This window comes from Pogoniulus pusillus, chromosome 27, assembly GCF_015220805.1.
Source record: "Pogoniulus pusillus isolate bPogPus1 chromosome 27, bPogPus1.pri, whole genome shotgun sequence".
Taxonomy (NCBI): domain Eukaryota; kingdom Metazoa; phylum Chordata; class Aves; order Piciformes; family Lybiidae; genus Pogoniulus; species Pogoniulus pusillus.
The window spans coordinates 1,797,194-1,821,669 of record NC_087290.1 but is presented as its reverse complement, the minus strand read 5'-3'; the positions used below and the strand labels follow the sequence as shown (position 1 = coordinate 1,821,669).

Here is a 24,476-nt window from a genome sequence, read left to right as displayed (position 1 = left end):
GAGCCAGAGCAGAAGGTGCTGGAAGAGAGGCAGGAGCTGGAAAAGCAGGAGCTGTTGTTGGGAGAGAAGGAGCCAGAGCAGAAGGTGCTGTGTAACCTCGAGAGCTGCCAGGCACCAGAGCCACAGGGCAGAAGCACACCCATGTGCTTCCCCTGGAAGGGAGAGCTCAGTGCCCACAGAGCCACCAGGCACAAAGCTGCAAGTGAAGGTGGGCAGTGCCTGCTTGTTCTAAGGGCATCCACCCTCGGGCCAAGGTCTCAAACCCTAGCTCAGACACCCTGCTGGAGTAGGGAGATCCTGTGCCAACCTTGGACTCATCAGAGCCTCCCCAGTCCCGTTACAAAACCAAACCAGAGTTTCTGCTGCACTCCTCCATTCCCTGAAGCTTATCAGATGTGCAAAGAACAAAGTGAAGAGCTTGGTGGCTGCCCAAGGAGCTGCTCTGCTTTCACATCACCATCATGCACATTGGGGAGCTTCACTGCACCCAGTGGCTCATCAACCTTTGAGCTCCACAGCACAGAGCACTGCTGCTTGCTGCTGATGCTGGACCACAGAGGAGGAAGAGATTCGTCCTCTCTGCTCTGGCCTCACACTAGAAACATTGTTTGCAGAAGAGCCTCTGTGTGACATAGAAACACAGAACAGCTGAGGCTGGAAGAGACCTCGGAGATCACCGAGTCCAACCAACCCAGAGCCCACAGCCCCACCACTGCTGCTGAGCCACTAACACCAAGCCAGCCCCCCCAGCACCACACCCACCTGGAGTTTAAACCCCTCTGGGGGTGGGGACTCCAGCACCTCTCTGGGCAGTGCCTGAGCACCCTTGCTGGGAACAAAATGCTCCTACAGTCTCACCCAAACCTCCCCTGGCACAGCCTGAGGCTCCTTGTCCTATCCCAGGCAGCAGTGGGCAGAGCCTGTCCCCACTCCTGGCAGCCCTCAGACACTTACAAACATTGATCCAATCCCCTCTCAGTCTTCTCTTCTCCAGACTCAGCAGCCCCAGGGCCCTCAGCCTCTCCTCATCAGCCATGCCCTCCAGTGCCCTCATCATCCTCACAGCCCTCCGCTGGATCCTCTCCAGCAGATCCCTGTCCCTCTGCAACTGGGGAGCCCAGAACTGAACACAGTATCCAAGATGAGGTCTCAGGAGGGCAGAGTAGAGGGGGAGAAGAGCCCAGCCCCCAGCTGGCTCCAGCCTCCTTTGCGGGAGCTGCAGAGGCTGCTGAGGTCTCCTCTCTTCTGCCCAGCCCCAGTGCCCTCAGCCATGCCTCAGGGACTTGTGCTCAGCTTCTCTGGCCAGGCTCCAGCCTTTTAATGCCTTGCTTGGAGTAGGAGGCCCAAAAACCCCCTGAACCCAGCAGGATTCACTCTTGGCAGAAAACTCAGCTCTGACTTTTGTTGTGTAAACCTTTCGTTTTTATTAGGGTAAAAAGGAGGGAGAAGAGGGCAGGCTCCCGGGGCGACGCGGGGAGGCTCCTGCCTGGCCGCCTGCAGGGGACTCTCCTGGGTTGGTTCAGCTGCACGGTGCAGAAGTGCAGCCTGCTGCTGCAGCAGGCAGAGAGGCCTTTCTGTGCTGCCATCAGCCGGGATGGGACATGCCAGCTGCAGGGAGAAGAGCAGATGAAAGCCACAGGGAGGGCACCAAGCAGCTTGCTGGGCGAGGCTCAGGCTCGCCTGTAAACCAAAGGCATGGGAGCTGCCCTCCCGCGGCCCCTCCGGCAGAGAGCAATGGAAGGGACTGTCCCTGCCCAGCTGCACTGGGAGCTGTGTGCTCCCTCCCTCCTGGCAGGCTGACACGGAACTCGCTGCCGTGGGAGCTCTCAAACCCCAGGGCAAGCAGGGAGCAGGGTCACACAGAAGACGACAAACACTCTTCGTGGCCCCAGAAGCCCTTACAGCCTGGGAGGCTCCCAAATGGCAACGCCGAGGTCAGAGCAGGAGAGGGCAGGGTGAGGGCAGGACGCTGTGCTCATGTGTGGCTGTCCCTCCCAAGGGCTGGTGACTGCAAAGCACTCTTTGCCCTCCACAAAGCCACCAGCGCTCGGCAGAGCATCCCTGCAGCCGCTCCAAGCTCCCCGCGGCAAGCCAGGCAGGCATGGCCAGCGGCACCTCCTCTGCTGCTGCTGCCAAGTGGAAGGTGGTGGCTCCTCAGGGGCACACAGCTGCAGCCAGCTCTGTCAGACTCTCCCTGGCAGCTCCAGGTTCCACCAGAGGAGCTGCCCGCCCCGGTGGAGGGAGGATGCATTTGGTTTGGACAGACAAATGCTGCAGCTGACCAAAGAGAGCCAAACCAAATGCAACAGGCAGGGCTGGGGTTTGTTCTCTCCAGCAGACTGGGCAAAAGACAGGACAAGGAGCAGGGGAATGAAGATGACGTCGAGACAGACTTCCACAACGTGCTGCCAGCCACCCCTCACCTCTGCAAACTTCTGCTTCCAGTCCCTCAGAGCTTTGCCTCATTACAAGTCGCTGCCACTGTTCCACTTTAAGAATGTCCTTGTTAAAACTAAACCACCTGCAAGCCTTCCCTGGGCACTCTGGGGAGAAAAGACCTCCCCCCCCCCCCCCCCATGATCTTGGCATTCCTTCAAGCTCAAGTGCCAGATGCTGCTGAAGAAAGTGTGACAGAAGTTCCCAGCCTCCTGCCAGCCTGACATTCTGCCTCCTGCCAGCCTGACATTCTGCCTCCTGAGCTGGGGGAAGGAAAGGAAGGAGCAGCGAGGGAAGAAGAGCAAAGCTGAGGCTGATTTCTTCCTGGTTATGTCTTGATGGGAATACTTGCTCTGGAGCAAAGGTGATCCAACACTCACAGCTTCTCTTGTGCTGTCCTGGATGTCCTCAGGTCAGCTGGAGAGAGCCACATGAGCCAGTTCAGCTCCATGCATGAGCTGCTGCCCTGGCAGCCAGGGAGTGCTGCGGCTAAGGCAGGTCCTGCACACGCAGCGCTATGGACAGTTGAAGCGCTTCGGCTCTCGGCAAGTTGTACAAAACCCAGGTTAGGTTTGGTTTGGTTTGGCTACCTTGACCCAATGTGAAGGTAACTGTTTTGCCCTCAAACCCCGTGGCAGTGTCACCTTAAGTTGACAGATGTGCAGGATCAGACACAGGCCAGCAGCCCCAGCACCTGAAACAGCAAACCCGCAGCGCGGCACGGCAGGCAAGGAGCGGTTACATGGTTAAGCCTCAAGACAATCCATCACTGGTGCATCTCACCCACAAGCAGAAGGGGGGTTATGGTTTTCTGGGGGCTGAGCAGACCTTGGCAGCAGGCTCTGCCCCTCTGTCACACCACCTGCATGCCTCTGTCGTGCCCATCCAGCTGCACTTTCAGTTTGTGGAGCTCCTCGATCTCCCGGTTGTGCCGCTCCGTTTTGTGCCGCACCAGCGAGCGGTAGAAGTGGATGGTGAAGACCACAAAGATCAGCCCCACGGGCACCATGATGATGGTGGAGACCAGGGCTGACTGCCAGCCCGCGTGCCCGCTGGGCTTCTCCACGCTGCTGGTCTCGTTCTTCAGGATGGAGCCCACGGGCAGGAATTTGATCCAGCAGAGCAGCACCACTTCGGCCAGGAAGAGCAGGATGCCCAGCACGGTGGAGAAGCCCCAGGCCAGCTCGATGTAGGGGTGCATGCGCTCGTGGGGGGACTCGCTGATGGAGTTGAGGTTGTGGATGTTGCTGACAGCCTCCACGTTGGGCAGGATGCAGGTGCTGATGAGGAGGGCAAAGAGGTGCACGGCCACCAGCACCGTGGTGCAGGCGCTGAAAGCGATCAGCAGCATCTGGGGGTATTTGTACTGCACCTCCAGCTGCACCTCCACCATGGCAACCTGCAGAGGTTGGGGAGGGAAAGGAACAAAAAGCTGGTCAGCAGCAGCTGCTCCTCTTCCTCCTGTCAAGGCTTTCACCCAGGAAAGCATCTTTCTGCAGGAAGAGCACCTAAGGTCAAGTACACACTCAAGTGCTGTGCAGAGAGGCAGCCCGGAGCAGGAGCGCCAGGGGACAGATCTGCTGCTGCCTGAGGTCTGCAGGCTCCTGTGCTCTGCTTTCCTGACCTCACAGCTCCACCCTTGCAGCCTTCAGCCATACGAGCTGCATGGAGCCCACCAGACAGCTGAATCAGAGAATCAGCAGGCTGGAAGAGAGCTCCAAGCTCAGCCAGCCCAGCCTAGCACCCAGCCCTGCCCAACCAACCAGACCATGGCACTCAGTGCCCCAGCCAGGCTTGGCTTCAACACCTCCAGCCACACAGACTCCACCACCTCCCTGGGCAGCCCATTCCAATGCCAATAACTCTCTCTGACAGGAACTTCCTAACAACATCCAGCCTAGACCTGCCCTGGCACAGCTCCAGGCTGGGTCCCCTTCTTCTGCTGCTGGCTGCCTGGCAGCAGAGCCCAACCCCACCTGGCTACAGCCTCCCTGCAGGCAGCTGCAGGCAGCAATCAGCTCTGCCCTGAGCCTCCTCTGCTGCAGGCTGCACACCCCCAGCTCCCTCAGCCTCTCCTCACAGGGCTGTGCTCCAGGCCCCTCCCCAGCCTTGCTGCCCTTCTCCAAACACCTTCCAGCACCTCAACAGCTCTCTGCAATGGAGGAGCCCAGAACTGGACACAGCACTCCAGGGGTGGCCTGAGCAGTGCTGAGCACAGGGGCACAAGAACCTCCCTTGTCCTGCTGCCCACACTGCTCCTGAGCCAGCCCAGGATGCCATTGGCTCTGCTGCCCACCTGGGCACTGCTGCCTCCTCTGCAGCTCCTCTCTGCCACCACCCCCAGCTCCCTCTCTGCCTGCCTGCTCTCAGCCACTCTGGCCCCAGCCTGTAGTACTGCTTGGGGTTGCTATGGTCAAAAGGGAACACTTTCTTGGGGTTGTTGTGACCAAAAAGGAACTCCTCAGTGAGAGGTGCTGGGAGGCAGCTGCCAGCCTGGCACCAGCCTGGCTGTCAGGCAAGGCTCAATGTGGTCACGCCAAGGGAAGCGAGAGCCAGGGGCTGTGCTGGCCAGGCACAGCAAAGGCTTCCCCACCCTGCCATGGGAGGCACAGGAGCTGCTTTAAGTTAAGCTAAAATAGTTGCTTTCTATTCTCAGAGGACTGCAGGTTTGCCATTACAAACATGCCCAGAGAAGAGTTATTTATAGCCTCAGGCCTCTCCCCTGGAGAGCTCAGAACTCAGTGCCCCACTCAGCACGGGGGGGCAGCTGCAGGCTCGTGGGGGTGTCCTCTTCAAAGCACAGAGCCACAGAACAGGTTGGGCTGGAAGGGACCTCCAGAGCTCATCCAGCCCAACCCCCTGCACTCAGCAGGGACATCCTCCACCAGAGCAGGTTGCTCACAGCCTTGCCCAGCCTCACCTTGAATATCCCCAGGGATGAGGCCTCAACTCCCTCCCTGGGCAACCTGCTGCAGTGTTCCAGCAGCCTCCTGGGGCAGAACTTGCTCCTCACATCCAATCTCAATCTGCTCTGCTCTCATTTCAAACCATTGCCCCTGCTGCTGTCCCTGCAGGCCTTTGGGAGCAGTCCCTCTGCAGCCTGCTTGGAGCCCCTTCAGGTACTGGCAGGCAGCTCTGAGGTCTGCCTGGAGCCTTCTCTTCTCCAGGCTGAACACCCCCAGCTCCCTCAGCCTGTGCCCACAGCAGAGCTTCTCCAGCCTCTGATCATCTCCATGGCCTCCTCTGGACCCACTCCAGCAGCTCCATGTCTTGCTTGTATTGGGGGTCCCCATAGCTGGCCCCAGCCCTGCAGGTGGTGTCCCCAGAGCAGCTCCCCCAGCCCCTGCTGCTTCAGCCCCTGATCTTTTTTGTGTCTCTACTCCACACCCACTCCATCAGGTCCATGTCCTGCCTCAGCTGAGGGCTCCAGAGCTGGACACAGCTCTGCAGGTAAGGTCTCACCAGAGCAGAACCACCTGCTCCTTCTTCTGGCAGGCAGGAGGTTGGCTGTGCAGAGGAGGAGCAAGTTGTTTGCTGTGAGGGTGCTGGAGGCCTGGAGCAGGCTGCCCAGAGAGGCTGTGGAGTGTCCTTGTGTGGAGAGCTTCCAACCCCCCTGGCACTGTGCTGCTGGGCAAGCTGCTGTGGGTGCCCTGCTGGAGCAGGGGGCTTGGATTGGGTGATCTCCAGAGGTCCCTTCTGACCTCACCATGCTGGGACTGTTGCACAAAGGAGGGGACAGGAGGGCAGGAGTGGCCTCACCACCCACTGCCAGCCCATGCAAAGGAAGCACAGGACAGCTCCTTGCAGATGTTCTCTTTGCAGTTCCCTGTGCTGGAGGGGACCAGACCCACTCTGTGCCATGGCTTGGTGGAGCACTCTGCTGTCCCTCACCGATGAGCTGTTCATTGCTGGGTGCTGCAAGCTCCATGGACACAGCATTAGGCAGGCTGAAGGAAAGCTGAAGGCTTGGCTGATGCCACCACAGCCACCTCTGCTTGCTGCCCTTTGCAGCAGCACAGCTGAGCAGCTAATTAGATGTTTCTTCTCAGCCTAAGCTGCTGCCCAGGGCTGCCTTCAGCTGTGCCAGGGGATGAACTTTTGACACTGAGCTGCTGGCTCCCTAAGAGGCACTGCAGGGACAAACACTGAGGAGCAGCCAGGGCAGCAAGGCAGAAAAGGAGTTCAGGTAACCCCAACAAGAGCTGGAAAGGGGAAGGCTGGGATGGCTCCTTGTGCAAATCCCAGCAGGGTGTGGCTGGAAGGGACCTCTGGAGAGCATCCAGCCCAGCCTCACTCCTACAGCAGGGCACCCACAGCAGCTTGCCCAGCAGCACAGTGCCAGGGGGGTTGGAAGCTCTCCACACAAGGACACTCCACAGCCTCTCTGGGCAGCCTGCTCCAGGCCTCCAGCACCCTCACAACAAACAACTTGCTCCTCCTCTGCACAGCCAACCTCCTGCCTGACACTTTGTGCCCCTTGCTGCCCCTTGGCCTGTCCCTGGGCACCACTGAGCAGAGTCTGGCCTCAGCCTCCTGCCCCCCACAGCTCCTTCAGCTCTTGCTGAGCATTGCTCAGCTGCCCTCTGGGGCTGCTCTTCTGCAGGCTCTCAGCCCCAGGGCTCTCAGCCTTTGCTCCTCCCAGAGCTGCTCCAGGCCCCTCAGCTCTACCCCACTCATCCCCTGGCCAGGATGAAGGAAGTGAGGCCAAGCAGACATAACCCATTCAGAAGCCACTAAAGCTGCTGCTCAGGCTGCACAGGTATTAATCTGCAGTGTGAGGCAGTTTTCCTCTTCCCAGAAGGTGCCAAGGGCTTGAGCTTGGAAGGTGCTGAGCACTGTGCTGAGCCATGAGGAACTTCAGTGTGGGCTTAGCTTTAAGAATCACAGAATTGACTTGGTTGGAAAAGACCTTTAAGGTTACTGAGTCCAGCCATAGCCTGGAGAAAAGGAGGCCGAGGGCAGAGCTCCTCAGTCCTGCAGATAGCAGAGCAGGGCAGGGTTAGGTTGGACACCAGGAGGAAGTTTTGCACAATGAGGGTGGTCAGAGACTGGAGCAGGCTGCCCAGGGAAGTGTGGAAGCCTCACCCCTGGTGACACTGACGGGGCCCTGAGCAACCTGACCTCGTTGGAGAGACCCCTGCTGACTGCAGGGGGTTGGACAAGATGACCTCTGAGGGTCCCTTCCAAGCCTGAAAGGAGGTTGAAGCCAGGGGAGGTTTGGTCTCTTCTCCCTAGTGACAAGTGACAGGAGGAAATGGCCTCAAGTTGCAGCTGGGGAGGCTGAGCTTGGATATGAGGAGAACATTCTGGACTGGAAAGGTTCTCACAAACTGGGACAGGCTGCCCAGGGAGCTGCTGGAGTCCCCATCCCTGGAGGTGTTTCAAAGAGGCAGAGATGTGCAGAGGGAAGTGGTTTAGCCCCAGAGAGCTGGATAATGGTTGGACTGGAGGAGCTCAAAGGGCTTTTCCAACCCAAACCATCCTTTGATTCCCTGATTAAGCTTTAGAAGGCTCCTGCTGGGCCCCAGGCTCACAGGCTGGGTGGAGCTGTGAGCACTCAGAACATCTCCTGTGGCCAGCAGGAGCAGGGCAGTCCTCCTGCCCCTGTGCTCAGCACTGCTCAGGCCACCCCTGCAGTGCTGTGCTCAGTTCTGAGCTCCTCCATTGCAGAGAGCTGTTGAGGTGCTGGAAGGTGTTTGGAGAATGGCAGCAAGGCTGGGGAGGGGCCTGGAGCACAGCCCTGTGAGGAGAGGCTGAGGGAGCTGGGGGGGTGCAGCCTGCAGCAGAGGAGGCTCAGGGCAGGGCTCATTGCTGCCTGCAGCTGCCTGCAGGGAGGCTGTAGCCAGGTGGGGTTGGGCTCTGCTGCCAGGCTGCCAGGGACAGAAGAAGGGGACACAGCCTGGAGCTGTGCCAGGGCAGGTTCAGGTTGCCACCATGAGAGTGGTGAGAGGCTGGAATGGGTTGCCCAGGGAGGGGGTTGAGGCCCCATGGCTGGAGGTGTTTGAGGCCAGGCTGGCTGAGGCTGTGTGCAGCCTGCTCTAGGGTAGGGTGTCCCTGGGCATGGCAGGGGGTTGTGTCTGGCTGCTCCTTGTGCTCCCTTCCAACCCTGCCTGATTCTGTGATTCTATGGATGTTAGGAGGAAGTTGTTGTCAGAGAGAGTGATTGGCATTGGAATGGGCTGCCCAGGGAGGTGGTGGAGTCTGTGTGCCTGGAGGTGTTGAGGAGGCTGCAGGAGGCACTCAGTGCCAGGGGTTAGTTAACGAGGAGCTGTGAGGTGAGAGGTTGGACTCGATGGTCCTGGAGCTCTCTTCCAACCTGCTTGTGTGATCTGAGAGCTGAGTGCAGTGCAGTGGTGTGCAGGGTGAGGCTCTCTCCCAGCAGTGCTCTGACCACAATGAGGATGATTCTCATCTTGAGCAACTTCCACCAGGCAGGAGGACACCAAACAGCTCAGCACAGACCATGCCCTGCGCACACAGATGGCATTGGCAGCTGCTGACACTGCCAACCACCCCAGCAGATCTGCCAGGGGGCCTGAAATGCACACCCTCTGCTCTCTGCAGGAGTGTGGAGGAGCCTCATTAGCACTAAGAGCTCTTCTTTCCATCTGGGAAAACCATTCAGGAAGCTTCCTGTACTCCCTGGGAATCTCCTCCACCTGCAGCCTCCCCTCAGCCAGACCTGGCCCTGGAGCTCTCCTCCTGGGTCTGCCAGCAACAGCAGAGATGGCAGTGAGCAGGGAGGGAGGCTCCCACTGTGCTGCAGCCTGGCCAGGAGGAGCTGGCTCACAGCCACTGCCTGTTGCTGAAATATCCACCAGCTCCTAACAGCTCCCAGCCAATATGGGACTGGTCTGGCTCAGCCACGCTGACAAGGAAGTAAATAAAGGGACAGCCAAGCCCTGGTGACATTTGTTTGCAGAGTTAAAGGCACACAGGGCTTCAGGGAAAGCAGTCAGCTCCAAATCACTCCTCTGCTCTCAGCCACAGCCAGAGGGATGCTCTTAGGAGAGAGGCAATGGTCCCAGGGGGCCACCACGGCCTGGCCTGCACTAAAAGCAGGGAGAGCAGCAGGGTGAGTGAGAGGATCCTGCCCCTCTGCTCTGCTCAGACCTCACCTGCAGCACTGCCTCCAGCTCTGGAGTTCTCAACACAAGAAGGACCTGGAACTGCTGGAGAGGGTCCAGAGGAGGCCACCAAGATGATCAGAGGGCTGCAGAGCCTCCCCTGTGGGGACAGGCTGGGAGAGTTGAGGCTGTTCAGCCTGGAGAAGGCTGAGAGCAACCTTCCAGTACCTGAAGGGGCTCCAGGAGAGCTGGGGAGGGACTTTGGACAAGGACTGGGAGTGCCAGGAGGAGGGAGAATGGCTCTGAGCTGGGAGAGGGGAGAGTGAGAGTGGAGATGAGGAAGAGATTCTTGAGAGTGAGGGTGGGGAGAGACTGGCACAGGCTGCCCAGGGAGGCTGTGGATGTGCCCTGCCTGGAGGAGTTCCAGACCAGGCTGGATGAGGCTTTGAGCAGCTTGTGCTGGTGGGAAGTGCCCCTACTTGTGGCAAGGGGGGTTGGAAGTGGCTGAGCTTTGAGGTCCCTTCCAAGCCAAGCCAGTCTGTGGTTCTGTGGCTCTCTGGAAGCTCTGCCTGCCCAATGCCCCAAGTGGAGGAACAATGCCAGGGGGACAGCTCTGCTTCCACTGCTCCAGTCTGACCAGCTGGGAAGGAGTTGGCTGATGAAGAGAATTCCTTCCTGCAGAACTTCAGCTGAGCTGCTGAGCATCATCATTGCCAGGGCTTGGAGCTCTGTGTTTGTTTGGCTCCATTTGAAAGCAGGTTTCAAAGGAGAAAAGAAGTCAAAGAGTTCATCCTGAGCTCTGGCCAAAGGCTGCCAACCATTTCCTGGGGCAGGGGTTGATAATCACAGAGGCACAGTCACAAGGGTGGGAAAGGACTTCTCAAGACTCATGGAATGGGTTGGAAGGGACTTCAAAGCTCAGCTAGTTCCAACTGCCCTGCTATGGGGGCAGGGACACCTCCCACCAGCACAGGTGGGACTTCATCCAAGCTGGTGCTGAACACCTCCAGAGAAGGGGACATCCACAGCCTCCCTGGGCAATCTTTGGTTGTGGATGTCCCCTGCCCTGGAGGTGTTCAGCACCAGCTTGGACAGGTGAAATTTCATCATCCAACCTCACCCTGAACACCTCCAGGCAGGGCACATCCACAGCCTCTCTGGGCAGCCTGTGCCAGCCTCTCCCCACCCTCACTCTCAAGAATCTCCTTCCTCATCTCCACTCTCACTCTCCCCTCTCCCAGCTCAAAGCCATTCTCCCTCCTTCTGGCACTCCCAGTCCTTGTCCAAAGTTCCTCCCCAGCTCTCCTGGAGCTCCCTTCAGGTACTGAAAGCCTGCTCTGAGGTCTCCCTGGAGCCTTCTCCAGGCTGAACAGCCTCAACTCTCCCAGCCTGTCCCCATAGGGGAGGTTCTGCAGCCCTCTGATCATCTCTGTGGCCTCCCCTGGACCTGCTCCATTGAGTCCAAACTCCCTGCCAGAAGAAGATCTCCTAAAACCATCACACAGGAACAAAGTCTCCAGAGGCAGAGACTCCACCACCTCTTTGGGCAGCCTGTCCCAGTGCTCTGCCACCTCATGGTTCAGCCCCACAGCAGGAGTGGGCTACAAGGTCCCACTGCTGGTGACACAGCACAGCCCAAGCCTGTTCAACAAGGCCAAGTGCAGAGTCCTGCACCTGGGCAGCAACAATGAACTGCAGCAGTCCAGGCTGGGAGGTGACTGCTGGAGAGCAGCCCCAAGGAGAGGGCCCTGGGGGTGCTGGGGGAGAGCATCCCTGGCACAGCAATGTGCCCTGGGGGCCAGGAGGCCAATGAGGTCCTGGGGGGCATTCAGCAGAGTGTGTCCAGCAGAGCCAGGGAGGTTCTCCTGCCCCTCTGCTCTGCCCTGCTGAGACCTCATCTTGAGCACTGCCTTCAGCTTGGGGCTCCCCAGCTGCAGAGGGACTGGAACTGCTGGAGAGGGTCCAGCAGAGGGCTGTGAGGATGATGAGGGGAGTGGAGCACTGCCTGAGGAGGAGAGGCTGAGGGACCTGGGGCTGCTCAGTCTGGAGAGGAGCAGACTGAGAGGGGATTTGATCAATGTTTGTATCTGAAGGCTGCCAGGATGGGGGACAGGCTCTGCTCACTGCTGCCTGGGACAGGACAAGCAGCAGTGGATGGAAGCTGCAGCACAGGAGGCTCCAGCTCAGCACAAGGGGCAACTCTTGCCCTGGCACAGGCTGCCCAGAGAGGCTGTGGAGTCTCCTTCTCTGGAGCCTTTCCAGGCCTGTCTGGATGTGTTCCTCTGTGATCTGTGTCAGCATTGTCCTGCTCTGGCAGGGGGTTGGACTGGATGAGCTCCTTGGGTCTCTTCCAACCCCAAACATCCTGTGAGCCTGGGGAGCTGCTCCTGTAGCCAGGCTGAGATCTGACCCCTGATAGATCATTTCACAACAACCCCAACCTCAGCTTCTCCATCAGGCTAATGACAGCAGGCACAAAGGACAGAGGAGCCCAGAGGCACAAAGGACGAGCATGGGAGTGGCCTTGCAGCAGCGAAAGGAACCTGCAGGAGAGCCTTTGGCCTCCTCAAACCAAGGAGGGAGCTTCTGCCCTTCCAGCAGAGGAGCTTGGTCACTGACCTACACCCACGGTGGAAAGCACTGAGCAGCTGAGGGCCTCCTCTCTCCCCACAGCCTGCTCCCACTGAGCTCCCTGCTTGCACTCTGCCCCTCTGCTCTGCTGAGACCTCTCCTGCACCTCTGTGTCCAGCTCTGGAGTCCTCTACACAGGAAGGACATGGACCTGCTGCAGTGGGTCCAGAGGAGGCTACAGAGGTGATCCAGCTGATCACAGGGTCACAGGACATCAGGGGCTGGAAGGGACACAAGCTGATGATGGAGTTCTGTCTGCAGCTGCCTGAAGGGACATTGTGCAGAGGCTGCTGCTGGGCTCTGCTCACAGGTCACTGAGACAGAACAAGGGGGAATGGCCTCAAGCTGAGCCTGGGGAGGTTAGGAAGAAGTTTTTCATGGAGAGAGTGGTCAGGGACTGGAATGAGCTGCCCAGGGAGGTGGTGGCTGTGTTCCAGAGTGGGTTGGATGTGGTGCTTGGGGCTGTGGTTTAAGGTGACTCTTGTAGAGCAGGGTTCTGGGCTGGGCTTGGTACTCCTGAGGGGTTTGCCAGCCTGGAGGGTTCTGTGATTCCTTGAAGGAGCAGCAGCACCTCTGGATGAGGATAGGCTGAAAGAGTGGAGGTTGTTCAGCCTGGGGAAGGCTCCTGGGAGACCTCAGAGCAGCCTTCCAGTGTTTGCAGGGGGCTACAGGGGAGCTGGGGAGGGACCTCTGACAAAGGCTGTGGTGATAGGATGGGGGCAATGGTTTGAAACTGCAGCAGAGCAGAGTTAGGTTGGACAGCAGGAGGGAGTTCTGCACTGAGGGTGGTCAGACACTGGCACAGGTTGCCCAGAGAGGCAGTGGAGGTCCCATCCCTGGAGACATTCAAGGTCAAACTCGATGTGGCCCTGAGCTACCTGATCTAGCTGGGGATATCTCTGCTGGCTGCAGGGGGGGTTGGAGAAGGTGGCCTGGGAGGGTTCTGTGATTCCATTCCATGATTCCTCCACTTCTCTGTGGCCAACCTTGCACCCCAGAGTGCTGCAGATGATTCACCTGGTGGGAGGCTGGGGGAGGAAAGGCAGCGGAAGAAGCTCAGGGGAAACAAGGGAAGCTCTCTGGGAAGTGCCTGAGGTTTGTCTTCCCCCAGCTGCTGAGCTGCAGGATGCAACATCCTCACATCCCCCCACACTCACCCACCCACCCCTGCCCTCTCTGCACGCAGCTGACAGACCTCAGGAGCCGCCAGACCTGCCCATTTCCTGAGCACCATCCCCACCCCCATCCCCCTCTCCAAACGGGCTTCAGGTCTCCCTCTCAGTAAGCAAGAAGTGGTGAGGAGGCCAGAAGAGGTTCCCACAGACACAGCCCAGAATCACACAAGGTCAGGGGCTGGAAGGGACCTCCAGAGCTCAGCCAGAGCAGCAGCACCCAGAGCAGGTCACACAGAACACATCCAGGCAGGGTCTGAGGATCTGCAGAGAGGGAGACTCCACAGCCCCCCTGGGCAGCCTGTGCCAGGGCTCTGCCACCCTCACAGGGCAAAAATTCCTCCTCAGGTCTCCATGGAACTTCCTCTGCCTCAGCTCCCACCACTGCCCCTTGTGCTGGCACTGGCATCCCCCAGCAGAGCCTGGCTGCAGCTCCTGGCACTCACCTGCACACATTGATCACCACTGCTGAGGGCACCTCTCAGCTCCTCTGCTCCCAGCCCCAGCTCCCTCAGGCTCTCCTAACAGAGCTGTTCCCTTCCCTCCAGCACCTTTGTGGCTCTGTGCTGGACTCTCTCCAGCAGTTCTGTGTCCCTCTGGAACTGGGAGCCCAGAGCTGGACACAGGACTCCAGTTGTGGCCTCAGCAGGGCAGAGCAGAGGGGCAGGAGAACCTCTCTCACCCTGATCACCACAGCCCTTCCAATCCAGCCCAGACTGGCACTGCCCCTCCTGGCCCCCAGAGCACATTGCTGGCTCATGGGCACCCTCCCACCCACCAGCACCCCCAGATCCTTTTCCCCTTCACTGCTCTCCAGCAGCTCAGTCCCCAACCTGTGCTGCTCCCTGGGGTTGTCCTTGCCCACAGCTGTGTTCTGCTCACACCACAGCTCAGAAGAGCCCAAGTGCAGGACCAGAGACTGCCTCCTGCTTACCTGACCTGGCTCTGACCCACACAAGCAGCTCCTGGATCCCAGCTGAGAGCTGCTCAGGAGGGCAGGCCCCGGGACTGCTCCCCACAGGCAGCAATGACAAGAGCACATCAGGTCTGGCTCCCCTCAGCCCACAGAGCCCTCTGCCATCAGGGCTGGGGCTGCAGGGCCTCAGCCTAGAACATGATCTCCCTGCTCAGGCTATGCAGCCTGTGACCCAACCTGCACCTGGTGTCAGATACCAGGACCTGAAGAAGCACCCTCAGAAATCAAGAGAAGCTCTGGGACAGTATCACAGCATCACCAAGGTTGGAAGAGACCTCACAGATCATCAAGTCCAACCCTTTAGCACAGAGCTCAAGGCCAGACCATGGCACCAAGTGCCACGTCCAGTCCTGCCTTGAACAGCTCCAGGGACGGCGACTCCACCACCTCCCCGGGCAGCCCATTCCAGTGTCCAATGACTCTCTCAGGGAAGAACTTTCTCCTCACCTCCAGCCTAAATCTCCCCTGGCACAGCCTGAGGCTGTGTCCTCTTGTTCTGGTGCTGGCCACCTGAGAGAAGAGAGCAACCTCCTCCTGGCCACAACCTCCCCTCAGGTAGTTGCAGACAGCAATAAGGTCTGCCCTGAGCCTCCTCTTCTCCAGGCTAACCAATCCCAGCTCCCTCAGCCTCTCCTCGTAGGGCTGTGCTCAAGGCCTCTCCCCAGCCTCGTTGCCCTTCTCTGGACACGCTCAAGCATCTCAATGTCCCTCCTAAACTGGGGGGCCCAGAACTGAACACAGCACTCAAGGTGTGGTCTAACCAGTGCAGAGTCCAGGGGCAGAATGACCTCCCTGCTCCTGCTGGCCACACCACTGCTGATGCAGGCCAGGATGCCACTGGCTCTCTTGGCCACCTGGGCACACTGCTGGCTCATGTTCAGGTGGGTATCAATCAGCACCCCCAGATCCCTCTCTGTCTGGCTGCTCTCAGCCACTCTGACCCCAGCCTGTATCTCTGCATGGGGTTGTTGTAGCCAAAGTGCAGCCATCAGGGCCCCGGGGCTGGGGGAGCTCCATGCCCAAGCACAACCTCCTGTGAGCAACCAACTGCCTGGGGGCAGGAGGAGAGCCCAGGTCCCAGGCGCTCAGCCTGGTGAGTGCTTGGCTGCCTTGGCAGTGTGTGGGTTGGCTGCCAGGCAGCTGATGGAGCTGAGCTGCCTCCGGAGAGCCAGACTCAAATCCTGCAGCAGCAGCCAAGCTAAAAGCCCCCAGGCAGATGCCTGCTGCCACTTCAGAAGGCAACAACAAGTCCTGGCTCTTCAGGGAGGAAGGCAGTGCTGGATGAGACATTAGAGAGAGGCTCTGCACGGCGGGGGTGGGGAGACACTGGGAGGGGCTGCTCAGAGAAGCTGTGGGTGCCTCACCCCTGGAAGTGTTTAAAATCAGGCTGGATGAGGCCTTGAGCAGCCTGGGTGAGTAAGTGTCCAGCCAGGCCAGCTGCAGCCAGGCAACCCCCAACGCCCCTCCAGCTCTGCGGGGTGGGAGAAGGGGGAGGGGAGGGGTAGGGTGGGAGGGGGGGAGAGGGTGAAGGGAGAAGGGGGTGGGGAAGGGGGAGTGAGAAGGGGGGTAAAGGGGAGGGTAGGAGAAATGGGGGGTGAAAGAGAGGGTTGGGGATGGGAGAGAGGGGTGTGGGAGATGGGGATGAGAGAGGGGGTTGAGAGTGGGAGAGGGGAGTATGGGAGTTGGGAGTGGGAGAGGGGGATGAGAGGGGGGTTGAGGGTGGGAGAGGTGGATGAGAGAGGGGGTTGAGGATGGGAGAGGGGGATGAGAAAGGGGGTTGGGAGTGGGAGAGCACAGTGTGGGAGTTGGGGGTGGGAGAGGGGGACTGGAGAGGGGGTTGAGGGTGGGAGAGAATGGTGTGGGGGTGGGAGAGGGGGATGGGAATGGGGGTTGGGAGTGGGAGAGGACAGTGTGGGAGTTGGGGGTGGGAGAGGAGAATGGGAGAGGGAGTTGAGGGTGGGAGAGGGGGATGAGAGAGGGGGGTGGGAGTGAGAGAGGGGGATAAGAGAGGGGGTTGAGGGTGGGAGAGGGGGATGAGAGAGGGGGTTGGGGGTGGGAGAGGATGGTGTGGGGGGGGGGGGAGGGGGGTGGGAATGGGGGTTGGGAGTGGGAGAGGACAGTGTGGGAGTTGGGGGTGGGAGAGGAGGACGGGAGAGGGGCTGTGGAGAAGCCAAGGCTCCCTGCCCCGCAGCGAGGCTCCAAGGTTTCCATACCATTGCAAACCCAGAGAGCAGAGCAGAGGTTCTGCTGGAAGCCTTCAGCTTGGCTCGGCTCAGGTAGAGCTTCCTCCAGGAGAGGGCCTGCACGGAGTGGTGGTTGGAGGTGACCAGCTCCAGGTAGCTGCGGCGGACCCAGTCCCGGTAATCCATGCCCTTGGTGCCGGGCTCGGAGCAGCAGGCAGGGGTGGAGGGATCCACCGGCACGTTGAGCTCAGACGTCATGGTGGGAGAGGTGCTGAGGGGACAGAAGGACACCGTCAGCAAGGGGCAGCAGCAGGACAGGCTTCGGCTGCTCTGCCTGCAGCTGGCCTTGGCCGGCAGGGGAGCGACGCAGAGAGACCGAGAGCCTTGGGGCTGCTTAGTCTGGAGAGGAGAAGGCTGAGAGGGAGCTGATCACTGCCCACAGAGAGCTGAGGGGTGGGGGTCAAGTGGAGGGGGCCAAGCTCGTTTTGGTGGTCCACAGCAATCAGATGAGGAGCAAGAGCTACAAACTGGACCAGAGGAGGCTTCACCTCTCCACGAGGAGAAACTTCTTCCCAGTGAGGGCGACAGAGCCCTGGAGCAGGCTGCCCAGAGAGGTTGTGGAGTCTCCTTCTCTGGAGACCTCCCAAACCCAGCTGGGTGCACTCCTGTGTGGACTGCCCTGCATGGTCCTGCTTTGGCAGGGGGCTTGGACTGGGTGACCTCTGCAGGTCCCTTCCAGCCTCTAAGGTTCTGTGACCGAAAGCCACCACACCTGTAGGGCACAGGGCAGAGAAAGGACCATTCCTAAGTGCTCAAAAGGATGGTGAGGAGTAGGAAAGGTGCCACAGTACAGCCAGGAGCTGCTCCAGCAGCCCAGGCAGGCTGAGCAGCATCCAGCCTGGTGCTTTCAAAGCTGGCATCTCAACCTTCCTCACTCTGCTTTACGTTAAGACACTCTGCAGGCAGGGCCACATCTGATCATTGGGGTTTAAGCTGCCATGAACTTAACAGCACCTCCCCAGAGCACCACTAACAGCAGCTTGCACCTTTAGGCTCCCTGGAACTCAGTTGGCTCCCTGGAACTCAGTTTTCCCCAGTGAAAGCCCTGCTCGCCACAGCTCGCTTCAGACAGGCACAGCCCCTGCCAAGACCTCCCCAGCAGAGCCAGAGCTGGATGCTCTGCAGGGACAGATGAACTTCCCAGGCTTCTGCAGGGGGAAGGGGAAGTTCCTGAGCTGCTCGTGCTCCACATCCCAGACATGTCTGACCAGGAATCCGGGTAGCTGGCAGCACAGGGAAAGGAAAGGACAATCCCAAAGGGAAAGGAGAGCTGCTTTCCAGGCAGCTTCAGCATCTTCTGATTCAAGAGTGGCAGTGTGTCCAATGGGGGGCAAGGAGGGCACCAGCAGCCTGGCCTGGGTCAGCAATGGTGTGGCCAGCAGGAGCAGGGCAGGGACTGTGCCCCTCTGCTGGGCACTGAGGAGGGCACCGCTTGAGCCCTGGGGTCAGGTTTGGGCCTCTCATTCCCAGAAGGGCACTAAGGGCTGGAGCAGATCCAGAGGAGTGCAATGAAGCTGGGGAAGGGTCTGGAGGACAGGGCTGGGGAGGAGCAGCTGAGGGAGCTGGGGGTGTGCAGCCTGGAGAAGAGGAGGCTGAGAGGAGACCTCATTGATCCCTGCAGCTCTCTGAAAGGAGGTCAGAGACAGGTGGGGGAGGAAGCGATGGAACGAAAGGGAACAGCCTCAAGCTGCTCCAGTGGAGGTTTAGGCTGGACACGAGGAACAAATTCTCTCCCCAAGGGGTTGTTAAACCCCAGAACAAGCTGCCCAGGGCAGTGATGGAGTCCACATCCCTTCAGGGGTTTCAAAGCCATGGTTTAGTGGTGCTGAGGGCCATGGTTTAGCGGTGCCCTGGCAGCACTGGGTGAGAACCAATGACCTTAAATCTCTTTTCCAAGCAAAATCCAATCTACCATCCTAAGAGAGTCACAGAATCAACCAGGCTGGAAGAGAGCTCCAGGCTCACCCAGCCCAACCTAGCACCCAGCCCTGCCCAACCAACCAGACCATGGCACTCAGTGCCCCAGCCAGGCTTGGCTGCAACACCTCCAGCCACACAGACTCCACCACCTCCCTGGGCAGCCCATTCCAATGCCAATCACTCTCTCTGACAACAACTTCCTAACAACATCCAGCCTAGACCTGCCCTGGCACAGCTCCAGGCTGTGTCCCCTGCTTCTGTTGCTGGCTGCCTGGCAGCAAAGCCCAACCCCACCTGGCTACAGCCTCCCTGCAGGCAGCTGCAGGCAGCAATCAGCTCTGCCCTGAGCCTCCTCTGCTGCAGGCTGCACACCCCCAGCTCCCTCAGCCTCTCCTCACAGGGCTGTGCTCCAGGCCCCTCCCCAGCCTTGCTGCCCTGCTCCAAACACCTTCCAGCACCTCAACAGCTCTCTGCAATTGACCAGCCCAGAACTGGACACAGCACTGCAGGGGTGGCCTGAGCAGTGCTGAGCACAGGGGCACAAGAACCTCCCTTGTCCTGCTGCCCACACTGCTCCTGAGCCAGCCCAGGATGCCACTGGCTCTGCTGCCCACCTGGGCACACTGCTGCCTCCTGTTCAGCCTAAGAGGCCCCACCGAAAGCTGGAAGCAGGCAGCCAGAGTGCCTCAGGTGCTGCGTGCCCCAGCGGCCAGCAGGGACAAGCGCAGGGACCAAGCCGCCTCCTGCCCACTGCACCGCGCAGGCAGGCAGCTGCCGCAGCGCCACGGGCACGCAGCAGAATTCAGCCCACGTTCGGAGCAGAGACTTCCCAACTCTGACCAACATCCGAGCCTGGATGCTCAGCGCAGCCCTCCCGAGAAAGGCAGCCCACGGCTCCCTGCCGAGTCCTCCCACTCGCTCTGCCGCCGACCACCAGGGCGCTGGCAGGCGGCCACGGCGGAGCTGCTCCGCACCAGACCCTCCTGGCTACCAGCGGCTCCTCCTCGCAGATGCATGCCCAGAACCACACCTGCCGTGCTCCTAATTAGTCCCAGCACCGCAGCTCAAGGGCACGGGCACCTTGCTGCGCCTTGCTGCGCCCCAGCCCCGCCCGCACGCCGCAGGCTGTGCGCTGGAAGCAGCCCACATGGTGCCAGGCAGCAGAGCCTTGTTTGCAGCGAGCCCCGGGGAAGTGGCAAAGATAAGAAGGACACCGACTGCCCACAGCTCCGTGCCCACGACAAAGCTGCTCCAGACACAATAACAGACTGCAGCAGCAGATAAAGCCTGGCAGCTCCGAGCTTGTCTGGCCCTGCTGCTGTGGTGGGCTTCATGGTCCACCCTCCTCAGACAGAACTGGGATGCAGGCAACAGCATCAGGCTAAGAGAGACATGGACCTGCTGGAGCGAGTCCAGAGGAGGCCACAAAGCTGATCAGAGGGCTGGGAGGGTTGGGGCTGTTCAGCCTGGAGAAGAGAAGGCTCCAGGGAGACCTCAGAGCAGCCTTCCAGTACCTGAAGGGGCTCCAGGAGAGCTGGGGAGGGACTTTGGACAAGGGCTGGGAGTGCCAGGATGAGGGACAATGGCTTTGAGCTGGGAGAGGGAGAGTGGAGTTGAGGAAGAAATTCTTTGCAGTGAGTGTGGGGAGAGCCTGGCACAGGCTGCCCAGGGAGGCTGTGGCTGTCTCCTGCCTGGAGGTGTTCAAGGCCAGGCTGCAGGGAGCAAACTGCTGGTGGGAGGTGTCCCTGCCTAGGGCAGGGGGTTGAAAGCAGATGATCTTTAAGGTCCCTTCCAACCTGATCCCAGACTGGTTTGGGTTGGAAGGGACCTTTAAAGGTCCTCTAATCCAAACCCCTGCATTCAGCAGGGAGGTTGTCCAATCACCTTTGCTGGGCACACAGAACTGAGCTGTATGACCTGGAGTTCCCTTTGCCTCCTACCATCACTCCTAGGGCCCAACACAGTCATGAAGAACAGCCTAAGATGCAGAGAGCCTGAGGGAAGGCTCCAGGGAGGCCTTAGAGCTGCAATTCAGGATCTGAAGGGGACCTAGAGGAAGGCTGGGGAGGGGCTGCTCAGCAGGGCTTGGAGTGACAGGAGAAGGGGCAGTGCTTCTCTGTGTCCTCTGCTCCAGCTGAGCCTGCTCTGGCAGGGGGCTGGCACTCATTAGCTCTACAGGTCCCTTCCCACCCCTACCGACCTGTGGTTCTGCCAAACCAGAGCAGAACAGGGTCAGGTTGGATTTTAGGAGGAAGTTCTGCACAATGAGAGTGGTGAGACACTGGGACAGGCTGCCCAGAACCGTGGCTGAGAGACATTTAACATCAGACTCGTTGTGGCTCTGGGGCAGACTGCTCTAGTTGGAGGTGTCCCTGCTGACTGCAGAGGGGCTGGACAGGAGCAGCTTGGAAGGTTCCTTCCTGCCCAATGCAATCTGGGAAGCTGTGAATAACTTCAAGGGTGGCAGCTAACTTCTGGGCAGTTTCTGGCCTGTTACATCTGCTGGAGGACTCAGGGATGGCTCCAGACCTGGGGCAGGTTCTGGCCTCTGTTACATCCCCTGGAGGACTCAGGGAAGGCTCCAGACCTGGGGCAGGTTCTGGCCTCTGTTACATCCCCTGGAGGACTCAGGGAAGGCTCCAGACCTGGGGCAGGTTCTGGCCTCTGTCACATCCCCTGAAGGACTCAGGGATGGCTCCAGACCTGGGGCAGGTTCTGGCCTCTGTTACATCCCCTGGAGGACTCAGACCTGGGGCAGGTTCTGGCCTCTGTTACATCCCCTGGAACACTCAGGGAAGGCTCCAGACCTGGGGCAGGTTCTGGCCTCTGTCACATCCCCTGGAACACTCTGGGATAGCTCCAGACCTACTCAGGAGTTCCAAGTTATTACAAAGCAAACCAATCCTCCCCTCCCCCCCTCAAAAGAAAACATCCTAGAGAAACTTTCAGAGAGGAATGAAAAACCAGAAGAGAGTAGCAGGGAGAACTCTGCCCTACTTTGCTCTGCAAGGCCAGAAAAGGCAAGACTCACCTATTTGAGGGACAGAGGGGGACAAAAAGAACCCCAGAGCTCTCTGCAAGCCTCTGAGGGGGCAGGAGCAGAGCCCTGCAGGGAGCAGCAGGGTTACCAGCAGAGTTTCCTGTGACAACATCCTGTGTGGACTCTGCAATGTATGCAGCTCAGCTGGGACTTGGGTGGCCTCTACCACCCCCCAGCAGAACACCGAGGAAAGCATCAACCCCCGCCCCCGGGGAGGGGAGGGGAGAGAAATTCTACTGCAGAGCCAAATGGACTGGGAGGTTAAGAGAGGAGAGCAGGAGGACCCAATCTGACTGCTTCTCTCCCTAGGAAAAACAAACTAAAAATACCACGGGGCTGAATTTTCACTCTGGAGCTGCTGCAGAGATGTTCCCCAGGCAGTAAACAGCTCCAGCGGCACAAAGGCAGCCCGGGGAAGCAGCTAACTGCTCTGTCAACTCACCTTGCTGGCTATGGACATGGAGGGTCTGGCTGGAGGGCTCCAAGGGCTGAAACACAAGACCGGAGGAGCATTTCACACGCCTGTGGATCCAGGGGTTTTCCTCTGGGAACGCTTCCCGGGCAGCTCTCTGCACCAGGACTGAGGTCTTCTGCAGGTTTCACCTTCCTGCCTCGCAGTGTTCAAGGTTTAGGATGTTTGCTTTTGCAGAAATAACTCTTCTACAGGGTTCTACCCCCCGGGGCTGTCATCTTTTGGGTGGAGGATTGAGACTTGCCCAGGAGCCCTGCGCCTAGCAGGCAGCTGCAGCCAAGGCCGCCCCGGCCACGCCTTGGCTGCCTTCCCCCGCACGGCAAAGGGAGCTCTCTGCCATCGCCACCCCACTCAGAGGCTGTCCTGGGCTGGAGCACCTTCACCCTGCCCCCCCGCAGCTGCAAGCCCCCGCTGGGGGTCTTCTTCGGAGCAGGGAACAAGCAGACAGACCCAGAGTTGCGGCTCCCCCTCCCGCTGCCAGCCTGCCCTGAAGCAGCACCCCCGGAGCGCTGCCACCGCTCCTCTGCCTGGCTTTGGGATGCTGGGACCCACCTTGGCCCCAGGCTTCTGCCCCACACCCCAGGCTGGGCAGTGTGCTGGTACCAGCACCCTTCTGCCCAGTACAGTGCCAGACCCTGCAGGCTGCGGCTCAGCCTAAGCCCATGCCCCACTGCTCACCCCTCTGCAGCAAGCTCAGGCCCTCTCTGCTACAGGCAGTTCCCTCCCAGGGGCTCTTCTGGCTTGGGACCTCCCCCAGCAGCACCCCTGCGTACCTCAGCACCCAGGCAGAACTGCTGGGCTTGGGAGAGACCTCTGTGATCACCCAGCCCAGTGCTCACAACCACACCACTACCCCAGCAGGACCCTACCCCAAGCGGCTGTGAACACCTCCACAGCAGCACACCTCAAGCTGGGGATCACCCCTGAGCAGGATGTGACCCCTGCCCCTTTCCTCACCACCACAGCCAAGAGCCTACTCATTCCCTGAGCGCAGGATTTCCCCTCCTCTTTCCCAGGCAGCATCAGCACAGCCCAGGCAGGATTTGACCCCATTGTGAGCATCTCCCCTCCAAAAGCACCCTCGGGACACGATCCTCTCCAGCCAGGACCCTGCCTGGGAGCTCCAGCACACCGAGGGTCCCCTGCGCCTCCCCAGGCAGGATGGGACCCCCCTCGCTCCCTCCCCACAGCTGGGATCCCTCTTACAACAGCACCAGATGAGGACCGGGGGCTGCCCTGCCTTGCAGACTGGCAGTGTCCCCTCTGTGAGATCCCCCGGGTCAGGATAGGACCCCTGAGAGCTGACCACTCTCTGCCTTCCAGAGGAGGGCCACAGCACCGCCGGGCAGGACAGGACCCTTTCCCTGCTCACAGAGGACCCTTCCAACGCAGCCCCAGCACCTCAGGCTGGGAATTCTCCCCACCAGGGCAGGATGCATCCCCAACTCCAAGCAGGGCAAGCCCCATCCAGGCCTGGTAAGAGCAGTTCTCCTCTCCAGCCCCAGCACCCCGGGCAGGATGAGCACCCCCTCCTCCAGGAGCACTCCTATGCAGCATGAACCCCCACATCCCAAACACCCGGGCAGGATGGAGCCCATTGCTGTACAGGACGGGACCCAACTCCCGGGGTAGGATGGAGACTGTTACTCCACAGGGCGGGACCTAGTGCCCCGGGCAGGATGGAGCCCGTTATGCCACTGCAGGGACCCAGGACCTCGGGCAGCCACTGCACAGGACGCTGGGCAGGATGGAGCCTGTTACTCCACTGCACGGCACCCTGGGCAGGATGGAGCCTGTTAGCCCGCTGTACGGGACCCAGGACCCCGGGCAGGATGGAGCCCGTTACCCCACAGGACAGGACCCCCGGGCAGGATGGAGCCCGTTACCCCACAGGACGGGACCCCGGGCAGGATGGAGCCCGTTACCCCACAGGACGGGACCCCGGGCAGGATGGAGCCCGTTACCCCACAGGACGGGACCCCCGGCAGGATGAACCCCACTACCGCACAGAACGGGATGCAGCCCCTCGGGCAGGACGCGAGCCCCCGGGTCCGGGGCGGTCCGTAGCTCACCGCGCTGGCCGGGCCGGGCCGGGCCGTGTGGGACGCGGCGCCCCGGGAGCTCTGCCGCCGCCGCCAGCCGGAGCCGCCTCCGCCGCTGCCAAGGCAACGCCGGCCCCCGCCACGTGACCCACAGGAAATGGGGGGGCGGGCACAGGCCCCGCCCGCGCCACGTGACCGGCGCCCATTGGGTCTGCCGCGCAGGGGGCGGGGCCATGGGGCAGCCGCCAGCGGCACCGGGGCCGGGGGCTCCGCCGGGCTCCTGCGCCGCTGCTACCAGCGCCGCCGGGGGCTCCGCCGGCCTCCTGCGGATGCGCTTGGCGGTTCCAGAGGAAGGCAATGCCCAGCTGGACCCGATCCAGCCCCGGGATGCCGTGGTCCGGGGGAGGGCTGGTGTCCGGGAGGTGCTGCAGTCCAACGGGGCTGTGGCCCTCTAACGGCATCAGGGCTGTGATCCTG

General features: G+C 60.3%; 1 protein-coding gene across 1 annotated transcript; it reads right to left on the bottom strand.

Moving 5' to 3' along the window:
* Window positions 1-1,399: 1,399 nt before the first annotated feature.
* ORAI2 (ORAI calcium release-activated calcium modulator 2) lies at window positions 1,400-23,696 on the bottom strand. The gene is made up of 3 exons (XM_064166211.1): window positions 21,928-23,696; window positions 16,496-16,736; window positions 1,400-3,835 (listed from the first exon to the last, which is right to left on the bottom strand). Exons 2-3 carry the CDS (start codon window positions 16,721-16,723, stop codon window positions 3,290-3,292), a joined length of 774 nt encoding a protein of 257 aa, XP_064022281.1. The 5' UTR covers window positions 16,724-16,736; window positions 21,928-23,696; the 3' UTR covers window positions 1,400-3,289.
* Between the last annotated feature and the right edge of the window lie 780 nt (window positions 23,697-24,476).

Bases quoted from the DNA above. Each gene is read 5' to 3' on its own strand.
- ORAI2 (XM_064166211.1), bottom strand. From the start codon at position 16,723: ATGACGTCTGAGCTCAACGTGCCGGTGGATCCCTCCACCCCTGCCTGC. The intron at 3,836-16,495 runs GTATGGAAACCT...CAACCTCTGCAG, and splicing joins TGCTCTCTGGGTTTGCAATG to GTTGCCATGGTGGAGGTGCA.